The sequence below is a fragment of the Pelophylax lessonae genome (genome assembly GCF_965119305.1).
Source record: "Pelophylax lessonae genome assembly, chromosome: 4".
In the NCBI taxonomy this organism is placed as follows: domain Eukaryota; kingdom Metazoa; phylum Chordata; class Amphibia; order Anura; family Ranidae; genus Pelophylax; species Pelophylax lessonae.
Window position 1 is genome coordinate 491540734 of NC_138771.1, and position 12383 is coordinate 491553116.

The 12383-nt window shown below is 46.9% G+C and overlaps 1 protein-coding gene across 4 annotated transcripts in view; it reads left to right on the top strand.

Moving 5' to 3' along the window:
• Positions 1-12383, top strand: part of TBXAS1 (thromboxane A synthase 1) — a 166699-nt gene that overhangs the window by 99557 nt on the left and 54759 nt on the right. For all 4 annotated transcript variants that reach the window (XM_082256148.1, XM_082256146.1, XM_082256149.1 and 1 more), the window contains exon 2: positions 10768-10886. In XM_082256148.1, coding sequence (XP_082112274.1) covers positions 10804-10886 — 83 coding nt within the window. In that variant the 5' untranslated portion in view covers positions 10768-10803. The remainder of the gene's footprint in view (positions 1-10767; positions 10887-12383) is intronic.

The following is a 12383-nucleotide window of genomic DNA, read 5'->3' on the forward strand; positions in this document are numbered from 1 at the left end:
GTGTTCTGAACTGACCAGAGTCAAATTGACCCAGAACGGCGCTGACCGCTGGGTCAGGGATAGGAATTCTGACACCAGCGCATCGGTCTGATTGCGACAGTACCAAACACTGCTTGCCTGCCGCAATCAGGTGCCATATAACGGTTTTGTGCAATTCTCTAGGATTCCACACACGCTACAATTACAGATTTACATGTACTTGTAGCCCAACACGTGAGCCATAAGAAGGAATTATTTTCATCTCTCTGCCACTAATATTTTAACTTTTATGAGAGATAAAATACATTCCTTAGATCTGATGATACCACCCAAAGCTTGCCGACCATTTGGAGCCTCTCCCTGTCCCCTCGTAGCCAAGACGTCTAGCAGTTTTCTTTGAAGCTCCAGGGAGGTGACAACTTTTGTTCACTTGCCTGGGAGACTTTAATTGGCATCCAGGTGTCACTTCCATCCCAGAGACCAGTTCGGTCCTTTTCAAATGCTAATAAAAAGACATATGTGTATGACTGAGTACTGAATACTAAAATTCTTAATAACCCAAAATGACACTACATCTACAATTACACTATGTCTACAGATCACTTCATATCTCGCTAATGCAAAGCTACCCTACCCTTACATTTATGTTACACCTCTGTATATACCTTCTTGTGTCTCTCGACGTGCCGGCTTGTCCCAGCGTGTCTTCTAGCACCGTTAGTCATCCTCTGCTTTTCATTACCTTGTAATTGGCATTTTTTTTACATGTTTATTCAGAAAGAAAAAACAAGCGATATAACTCATGAGAAACCCATGCTGACTGTTCAAAAGGGTGGAGCAGACATAACAATGAACAGAAGCCATGTTTCATTTAAACATAACTGATTTTCTGCTACCTGGTGACAATTAAGGGATGGATATGATCACCATGTATAAGTACATAAATGGTAAATATAGTAAATTTAGTTAAAACTGTTCACATTGCAGAGGATGAGAGGAATCTTTGCATTTGGAGGTTTAACCCCCCACAAATGGAAAGGCTTCCTTACAGTAAGAGCTGTAAAATAGGTGATATGGTTTCCCAGTTCTAGCTACCCCAGTTGATCAGTAGAAAAAAAAATATCTGAATATGACTATTAACATTTGGGTATAGGGTTCTTTCTGTATATGGAGGTTTAAACTTTTTTTCTTAATGGATTTTTTGGATTTTTTTATTTTCTCGAGGTCAGGACAAATTTCACAGTCTATATACAGAACCGTCAGAGATATATATATATATATATATATATATATATATATATATATATATATATATATATATATATATATATATATATATATATATATAACGTAGAAATTCATGACATTCGACCCAGTTTAAGATACATTTTCCATATATATTGTATGTGAATTATATGCAATAATAAAACAATGTTTTTTATTATGTGATCTTGGTACAAGTGCTGACCCGCTGTATAGGTTTTCATAATTAGAAGTTATACATTTTAAACAATATGTTAACATAGAAAAATGAAGACGAGCTAAGTTGGGTCAGAATCGTATAAGAAAAAAAGAAAGGTCCGAGTTCAAGTGAAGTTATTTATTGTCACCTACATTTAGTTGGCCCGTGGGGTCTAGATTATGATTTCTTTATGTTCTGCCTGAAATATAATGGGGTTGATTTACTAAAACTGGAGAGTGCACAATCTGGTCCAACTCTGCATAGAAACCAATCGGCTTCCAGGTTTTTGTCAAAGCTTAATTCAAATCGTTAAGATCCAATTCTGTGTCCAAATGACTTTCCTATTTGCACATATATGATATTTTACCAGACTTAGCGTGAAGTACAGAGATGTGGTCAGGAATCCTAATAGGATTTTTACACAATTATTCAATTGACGTCACCATTGTAAGATCTGAGTGGCGTGCAAGAGATTTCAAGAAATGTGTTAATTGAGCGTATTGAAATAATTTTGTATCTGGAAGTTAGAATTTTTCCTGTTATGTTTGTCTTGTCAAGATTCCTTGGTTATTATACATATTTGCTATACGTATTAATCCCTTATTGGCAGTGGCGGCTGGTGAAGTTTTAAGATGGGGGGGCGCAAGACCCCGCCCTTCCATTTTGACCCCTCCCATTTCTCAGAAGCCCCACCCCTTATAGACTCCACCCATTTTGTCCCCTGTATTTTGCTTGTGTGAACCAATTCTCCCAATATATCACATATTAAGGGGTCCATCAGTGCTAGTATATCCCATAATAGGGAACAGGGGCCCTATTATGGGATATACTGTGAGAGACATCCTATTATGGGATACATGGACTGAGAGTGGCACAAACCCCACAGTACAAACCCTTCAAGCACAAACAACTCAAGCACAAACCCCACAGTACAGGCCCTCTAGCATAAACCCCACAGTACATGCCCTCTAGCATAAACCCCACAGTACAGGCCCCTAGCACAAACCCCACAGTACATGCCCCCTTCAATATAGTGACCAGTATAAATGCCCCCTTTCAATGTAGTGACCAGCATACATGTCCCCAATGCAGTGACCAGTATACATGTCCCCAATGCAGAGCTATGCGTGCGTGCCTCCAATGCAGTGACCACCAGTGTACATGTCCCCAATGCAGAGCTATGCATGCGTGCCTCCAGTGCAGCCAGTGACCACAAGTATACATGTCCCCCAATGCAGAGCTATGTGTGCGTGCCTCCAGTGACCACCAGTATACATGTCCCCCAATGCAGAGCTATGCGTGCGTGCCTCCAGTGCAGCCAGTATACATGCCCCCAATGCAGAGCTATGCGTGCGTGCCTCCAGTATACATGTCCCCAATGCAGAGCTATGCGTGCGTGCCTCCAGTGCAGCCAGTATACATGTACCCCAATGCAGAGCTATGCGTGCGTGCCTCCAGTGCAGCCAGTATACATGTCCCCCAATGCAGAGCTATGCGTGCGTGCCTCCAGTGACCACCAGTATACATGTCCCCCAATGCAGAGCTATGCGTGCGTGCCTCCAGTGCAGCCAGTATACATGCCCCCAATGCAGAGCTATGCGTGCGTGCCTCCAGTATACATGTCCCCAATGCAGAGCTATGCGTGCGTGCCTCTAGTGCATCCAGTATACATGTACCCCAATGCAGAGCTATGCGTGCGTGCCTCCAGTGCAGCCAGTATACATGTCCCCCAATGCAGAGCTATGCGTGCGTGCCTCCAGTGACCACCAGTATACATGTCCCCCAATGCAGTGCTATGCGTGCGTGCCTCCAGTGACCACCAGTATACATGTCCCCCAATGCAGAGCTATGCGTGCGTGCCTCCAGTGACCACCAGTATACATGTCCCCCAATGAAGGGCTATGCGTGCGTGCCTCCAGTGCAGCCAGTATACATGCCCCCAATGCAGAGCTATGCGTGCGTGCCTCCAGTGCAGCCAGTATACATGTACCCCAATGCAGAGCTATGCGTGCGTGCCTCCAGTGACCACCAGTATACATGTACCCCAATGCAGAGCTATGCGTGCGTGCCTCCAGTGACCACCAGTATACATGTACCCCAATGCAGAGCTATGCGTGCGTGCCTCCAGTGACCACCAGTATACATGTCCCCCAATGCAGAGCTATGCGTGAGTGCCTCCAGTGCAGCCAGTATACATGCCCCCAATGCAGAGCTATGCGTGCGTGCCTCCAGTGCAGCCAGTATACATGTACCCCAATGCAGACCTATGCGTGCGTGCCTCCAGTGCAGCCAGTATACATGTACCCCAATGCAGAGCTATGCGTGCGTGCCTCCAGTGCAGCCAGTATACATGTACCCCAATGCAGAGCTATGCGTGCGTGCCTCCAGTGACCACCAGTATACATGTACCCCAATGCAGAGCTATGCGTGCGTGCCTCCAGTGACCACCAGTATACATGTACCCCAATGCAGAGCTATGCGTGTGTGCCTCCAGTGACCACCAGTATACATGTACCCCAATGCAGAGCTATGCGTGCGTGCCTCCAGTGCAGCCAGTATACATGTACCCCAATGCAGAGCTATGCGTGCGTGCCTCCAGTGACCACCAGTATACATGTACCCCAATGCAGAGCTATGCGTGCGTGCCTCCAGTGACCACCAGTATACATGTACCCCAATGCAGAGCTATGCGTGCGTGCCTCCAGTGCAGCCAGTATACATGTACTCCAATGCAGAGCTATGCGTGCGTGCCTCCAGTGACCACCAGTATACATGTACCCCAATGCAGAGCTATGCGTGCGTGCCTCCAGTGCAGCCAGTATACATGTACCCCAATGCAGAGCTATGCGTGCCTCCAGTGCAGCCAGTATACATGTACCCCAATGCAGAGCTATGCGTGCGTGCCTCCAGTGACCACCAGTATACATGTACCCCAATGCAGAGCTATGCGTGCGTGCCTCCAGTGACCACCAGTATACATGTACCCCAATGCAGAGTTATGCATGCGTGCCTCCAGTGCAGCCAGTATACATGTACCCCAATGCAGAGCTATGTGTGCGTGCCTCCAGTGCAGCCAGTATACATGTACCCCAATGCAGAGCTATGCGTGCGTGCCTCCAGTGACCACCAGTATACATGTACCCCAATGCAGAGCTATGCGTGCGTGCCTCCAGTGACCACCAGTATACATGTACCCCAATGCAGAGCTGTGCGTGCCTCCAGTGCAGCCAGTATACATGTACCCCAATGCAGAGCTATGCGTGCGTGCCTCCAGTGCAGCCAGTATACATGTACCCCAATGCAGAGCTATGCGTGCGTGCCTCCAGTGACCACCAGTATACATGTACCCCAATGCAGAGCTATGCGTGCGTGCCTCCAGTGCAGCCAGTATACATGTACCCCAATGCAGAGCTATGCGTGCGTGCCTCCAGTGACCACCAGTATACATGTACCCCAATGCAGAGCTATGCGTGCGTGCCTCCAGTGCAGCCAGTATACATGTACCCCAATGCAGAGCTATGCGTGCGTGCCTCCAGTGACCACCAGTATACATGTACCCCAATGCAGAGCTATGCGTGCGTGCCTCCAGTGCAGCCAGCATACATGTACCCCAATGCAGAGCTATGCGTGCGTGCCTCCAGTGCAGCCAGTATACATGTACCCCAATGCAGAGCTATGCGTGCGTGCCTCCAGTGACCACCAGTATACATGTACCCCAATGCAGAGCTATGCGTGCGTGCCTCCAGTGACCACCAGTATACATGTACCCCAATGCAGAGCTATGCGTGCGTGCCTCCAGTGACCACCAGTATACATGTACCCCAATGCAGAGCTATGCATGCGGGCCTCCAGTGCAGCCAGTATACATGTTCCCCCAATGCAGAGCTATGCATGCGTGCCTCCAGTGCAGCCAGTATACATGTACCCCAATGCAGAGCTATGCGTGCGTGCCTCCAGTGCAGCCAGCATACATGTACCCCAATGCAGAGCTATGCGTGCGTGCCTCCAGTGCAGCCAGTATACATGTACCCCAATGCAGAGCTATGCGTGCGTGCCTCCAGTGACCACCAGTATACATGTACCCCAATGCAGAGCTATGCGTGCGTGCCTCCAGTGACCACCAGTATACATGTACCCCAATGCAGAGCTATGCGTGCGTGCCTCCAGTGACCACCAGTATACATGTACCCCAATGCAGAGCTATGCGTGCGTGCCTCCAGTGACCACCAGTATACATGTACCCCAATGCATAGCTATCCGTGCGTGCCTCCAGTGCAGCCAGTATACATGTACCCCAATGCAGAGCTATGCGTGCGTGCCTCCAGTGCAGCCAGTATACATGTACCCCAATGCAGAGCTATGCGTGCGTGCCTCCAGTGACCACCAGTATACATGTACCCCAATGCAGAGCTATGCGTGCGTGCCTCCAGTGACCACCAGTATACATGTACCCCAATGCAGAGCTATGCGTGCGTGCCTCCAGTGCAGCCAGTATACATGTACTCCAATGCAGAGCTATGCGTGCGTGCCTCCAGTGACCACCAGTATACATGTACCCCAATGCAGAGCTATGCGTGCGTGCCTCCAGTGCAGCCAGTATACATGTACCCCAATGCAGAGCTATGCGTGCGTGCCTCCAGTGCAGCCAGTATACATGTACCCCAATGCAGAGCTATGCGTGCGTGCCTCCAGTGCAGCCAGTATACATGTACCCCAATGCAGAGCTATGCGTGCGTGCCTCCAGTGACCACCAGTATACATGTACCCCAATGCAGAGCTATGCGTGCGTGCCTCCAGTGACCACCAGTATACATGTACCCCAATGCAGAGCTATGCGTGCGTGCCCCCAGTGCAGCCAGTATACATGTACCCCAATGCAGAGCTATGCGTGCGTGCCCGACTGAGAGCAGTGCACTTACCTGTGAGTCACGGCGGCTTCTCCCTCTCCTCTTCTTCGTTCGGCGGCGGGAAGGTGAGCGGCGCTTCTCCCTTTCGGCCTCTTCTGCGGCGGAAGACCAGCGCCGGCTTCTTCTCCGGACTGGACTCCTCTTCGGCGGTGGGAAGCTGACTGGGCGGTGACGGTGAGTGACTGATGCACGCACCGGCACCGCCCCCATTGCGACGTCAGCGGCATCGCAATCGGATGTCCTGGATGATGATTGGTCCAGGCTGGAGCCTGGACCAATCACAGCCAGGATATCAGGAAAGTGGGGGTGTCCAAGCGCAATGACTTGCGCCCAGGTTACGCCCCCAGAAGGCAGCCAATCGGCGCCTCTTCTGGGACGTAAACCCCACCCCCCCATAGCCAACAGTGCCACCGCATAGGCCTGCGAACCCAATTTTTTTTTTTTCACAACTTTATTTGTTCTTTTAATTTTTTTTTTATTTTTTTTTTTTATTTTTTTAGGGGCAGGGGGGCGGCGCCCTGGCGCCCCCTATGCACGGGCCGCCACTGCCTATTGGTCCACCAGACCTGGAGCGCATGTAGAATTGTTGAGGGGATTTAAATCTATTGTGTCATATTCAATCTATCCCATACACTAAACCAGGGGTCTCCAAACTCTCTAAACAAAGGGCAGGTTTACTGTCCTTCAGACTTTAGAGGGGCCAAAGTGGCAAGTGGAAGTAGAAAATGCCTCAGCGTCAGTGGGAGTAAAAAAAATTACATAGTGCCTATAGTCAGTAGAAGAAAGAATAGTGCCCCATCATTGGTATTAGTGGGAGGAATAGTGCCTAATTTTTTATATCAGAGGGAGGAATTATGCCCTATTGCTCGTGTCAGTGGGAGGAAAAGTATCCCATCATTCGTGTCAGTGGAAGGAAAAATGCCCTATTGTTATGGTTACCAACTGTTAATGTCGAATTGTGGTGTGTGGGGAACAAGTGTGCAATTGAATCTACCCCTAGACGGTACCGTCCCCAATAAACATATGTACAGACCCCTGGAAATAAGTGGGACTTTAGATGTACATTCTAGGGTATATTAGTCACCAACTCATAAGATGTATAAAACATTACAATTGTATTCAATATAATAAAGGTTAAAAAAACATATTAAAAAGGTATTCACACAGACGGTAGCCATATACTGTAGATCTCTGTCTTGGCCTTTGGATCCAGTATGTGGGCCAATTCGTTTCGCGGGCTGCCCCACTTCATCAGGGCCTTGGATCCTTAAATGGTACTGTATGGTGGATGTATGGAACACTGATAACAACTAGTCTGCCAGGTGCGTGGGGATCACAATTCAATCCTCCAATGCCCACTGCCATCTGTAAAGGTTAGCAGGTGTAAAAATCCAAAGTTGAGATGCAAGAGCCAAATGGATATCACAGATTCAATCCAAATAACGCGTGTGAGCCTAGGTCAAATAGGTGGTATGTTGTTATATCTAAGTAGGTATATCTCCAGTAGGTTGGAGCTATTGCAGACTAGCTTGTAGAAAAAGGTTCTCTCATACAGCATAACATGTGGTAATGGCGATCTGCCTTGACACTGTTGGTGTCAGTGGAAGGACTGGTGTCCTCTTGTTGGTTTTAGTGGGAAGAATAGTGCCACCTTGTGGGTGTCAGTGGGAGGAATAGTGCTCGAGGTCCAGATTGAGGCAAGCAAAGGGCCGCAGTTTGGAGACCACTGGACTAAACGAATATGACAAAATGTGGTCGTGGTTTTTTTTTTTTTTTTTTTAAAAATGAAAGTTGACCTGGCATCAGATTTATTTTTTATGTTCAGAATGTAATGCCTTGGCTTAATGCGATCAGGTACTTAATACCTCACACAGATAACAGTGCTCCCCCTTGACAATGCTTTTATCTGCTTTTCTCTTTAGCAGGACACCATCTTTGTCCAGGCATCATCCAGGGTCCCAATCGTGTTTCTGTACTTTGAAAACAGCTCAGAGATTACACAATCATGTAAATCCTGGTGCTTGTGCAGTTTTTGGCTGTGTTCACAAATGTCTGACATGGATCAGCCCCTGCTGCAGCCTATCACCTTGTAACTTGCTACAAGTTTATAGCATGGCAGCCTGATCACTGGGGGAAAGGAGACTTAGGAAAAGCCTCTTCCTGCCTGCAGCAGACTGAGCAGATTATCTCATCAAAGACTGACTGAAGCTAAGGGATGGCTTCTTTATGATAAAAGGTGATTTATTCATGCCGACTTGTCAGTTACTGAGAGGTCTACTTCAGTGAAACTCCAGGCAAAAAGCTAAATGCACAGCTGAGCTATACAGTGGGGATCGAATGTTTGGGCACCCCAGGTAAAAATTTGTATTAATATGCATAAAGAAGCCAAGGAAAGATGGAAAAATCTCCAAAAGGCATCAAATTACAGATTAGACATTCTTATAATATGTCAACAAAAGTTAGATTTTATTTCCATCATTTACACTTTCAAAATAACAGAAAACAAGAAAAATGGCGTCTGCAAAAGTTTGGGCACCCTGCAGATTTAATATCTCGTACTGCCCCCTTTGGCAAGTATCACAGCTTGTAAATGCTTTTTGTAGCCAGCCAAGAGTCTTTCAATTCTTGTTTGAGGTATCTTTGCCCATTCTTCCTTACAAAAGTCTTCCAGTTCTTTGAGATTTCTGGGCTGTCTGTCACGCACTGCTCTTTTAAGGTCTATCCATAGATTTTCAATTATGTTAAGGTCAGGAGATTGTGAAGGCCATGGCAAAACCTTCAGTTTACGCCTCTTGATGTAATCCCCCGTGGATTTCGAGGTGTGTTTAGGATCATTATCCATTTGTAGAAGCCATCCTCTCTTTAACTTCAGCTTTTTCACAGGTGGCATCAAGTTACCATCCAAAATTTGCTGAGATTTAATTTAATCCATTTTTCCTTCTACTCGTGAGATGTTCCCTGTGCCACTGGCTGCAATACAACCCCAAAGCATGATTGATCCACCCCCATGCTTAACAGTTGGACAGAGGTTCTTTTCATTAAATTCTGTGCCCCTTCTTCTCCAAACGTACCTTTGCTCATTCCGGAGTTCAATTTTAACCTCATCGGCCCACAGAACTTGTTTCCAAAATGCATCAGGCTTGTCTATATGTTCATTTGCAAAGTTCAAACGCTGATTTTTGTGGTGAGGACGTAGAAGAGGTTTTCTTCTGATGACTCTTCCATGAAGACCATATTTGTACAAGTATCTCTTTATAGTGGAATAGTGTACCACAACTCCAGTGTCTGCCGATCTCTGGAGGGATCGTGCAGTCAAACGTGGGTTTTGAATTGTTTTTCTCCCAATCCTGCGAGCTGTTCTGTCTGATATTTTTCTTGGTCTTCCAGATCTTGCTTTAACTTCCACTTGTCCTGATGACTGCCATTTCTTAATTACATTCCGAACAGAGGATATTGACATCTGAAAACACTTTGCTATCTTCTTATAGCCTTCTCCAGCTTTGTGAGCGTCAACTATTTTCAGTTTCAGTTTTCTAGACAACTGCTTAGAAGATCCCATGGTGCTGATTGTTGGGGCAAGGTCAGATAAGTCTGGGCATTTAAAACCTTTGAGATTGACATCACCTGGTCTTTCCAGATGATGATTGAGAACAATCCATGACACTGGCAGGTCTCAGCCTTGCAAAGGGGGCAGTGCATGCTATAAATTCTGCAGGGTGCCCAAACTTTTGCAGACGCCATATTTTTGTTTTCTGTTATTTTGAAAGTGTCAATGATGGAAATAAAATCAAACTTTTGTTGACATATTATAAGAATGTCTAATCTGTAATTTGATGCCTTTTGGAGATTTTTCCATCTTTCCTTGGCTTCTTTATGCACATTAATACAAATTTTTACCTGGGGTGCCCAAACTTTCGATTCCCCACTGTACACATTTCATATTTTACCTGCCAAAGGATTTACATTAAGAACTTTGCAGTTAAAGAGGACCAGTCAATTGTTAAAATACAAAAAAATAATACTATTTCAGGATATAGTGTCAAGCTTTTGTCATTTAGTAGTTACTGGCAAATCCACTTTAAGTGTACTTTAAGTTTCTTTACATCTGTGCAGAGCTCTTCCAGTATATGGGGGCAGGTGACTCTTGGTGCGGAATGATCTACGTTGCCACATTTGTAGTGTTTATCACTTTTTGGTACTCTATAGAAGAGGAAGTGGCCCTGGACTGGAAGTTGTGTCTCTTATGATAACAAGGGTCTCGTTTGATTATATGCAATGTTTACTCATCATGTTCTTGCAGTCCGGCATCCAAGAGTGACGGGCGGAAGAGTATAAATATTTATAGAGGGTGGCTGTCTCATCCTGTGTCACTGTGGAGACTTCCCAGCCACTCTGACCTTCTATCTTTATCTGTTGTAGGAGTCGGGTGGACGCCACTGCTGGGACCAAAGAGACATGACGGGTGAATGGTCATACGGGATGGACAGCTGTGCAGTGACATTGGCACTGGTCCTGGGTTTCATGGGACTGCTGTACTGGTAAGTGTTCTTCAAAGAAAAGTGTGAAACAGCCTGCCTCCTTATCAGGGACTGAATTTTCTGCCTCTTAGTTCCCAACTCCTCCCACCTGCTGCAGCCATTGGCCCCCTTCTGTTCCCCTGTTGGAGCTTTAATTAGTTCAAAATTTTTGTGAATGCAGCAGGGGGAGTGAGACACTATAGGGGAAATGCAGAAGAAGCAGATGTGTTGGGGAAATATAGCTGCATTTTTAACTAAAATACATGATATTACCAAAAGTATTGGGACGCCTGCCTTTACACGCACATGAACTTTAATGGCATCCCAGTCTTAGTCCTTAGGGTTCAGTATTGAGTTGTCCCATTCTTTGCAGCTATAACAGCTTCAGTTCTTCTGGGAAGGCTGTCCCAGAAGGTTTAGGAGTGTGTCTATGGGAATGTTTGACCATTCTTCCAGAAGCACATGTGTGAGGTCAGGCACTGATGTTGGAGTGAAGGCCTGGCTCGCAGTCTCTGCTCTAATCCCAACCTGCAAAAACTCATTTCAGGGAGGTGGCAACCTCCTTTTAAGGAGTTGGCACTCCGCGCCACCACTCCCCCACCAATTTAACACAACTAGAGGAAGATCAAATTAAATGGAATTAGTATACAGAGGTTTATTTCTTCTAAAAGATAATAAAGCAACACTCTAACCACCATGACCACTTCAGTGATTTAAAGTGGCCATGGTGGTAGGAGTCAGAAACACTGCACATGCTGGGATACTTACAATTATGCTTTACTGCAGGCTGGTACTGCTGGTGGTTACTGCTGGCTCAGGCTGGTACTGCTGGCTGGCACTGACGTAGGTACTGCTGGCTCAGGCTGGTACTGCTGCCTGGTATTGCTGTAGGTACTGCTGGCTGGTGCTACTGTGGGTACTGCTGGCTGGTACTGCTGTGGGGTACTGCTGGCTCAGGCTGGTACTGCTGTGGATATTGCTAGTTCAGGCTAATACTGCTGTGGGTACTAATCAGGCTGGTACTGCTGGATTAGGCCAGTACTGGTGTGGGTACTGCTGCCTGGTACTGCTGTGGCTACTGCTAGCTCAGGCTGGTACTGCTGTAGGTACTGCAGGCTGGTACTGCTGGCTCAGGCTGGTACTGCTGCCTGGTATTGCTGTAGGTACTGCTGGCTGGTGCTACTGTGGGTACTGCTGGCTGGTACTGCTGTGGGGTACTGCTGGCTCAGGCTGGTACTGCTGTGGATATTGCTAGTTCAGGCTAATACTGCTGTGTGTACTAATCAGGCTGGTACTGCTGGCTTAGGTCAGTACTGGTGTGGGTACTGCTGCCTGGTACTGCTGTGGCTACTGCTAGCTCAGGCTGGTACTGCTGTAGGTACTGCAGGCTGGTACTGCTGGCTCAGGCTGGTACTGCTGGCTGGTACTTCTGTGTGTATTGCTGGCTTAGGCCGGTACCCCTGTAGGTATTGCTGGCTGGTACTGCTGTGGGTAAAGCTGGTTCAGGCCGGTACTACT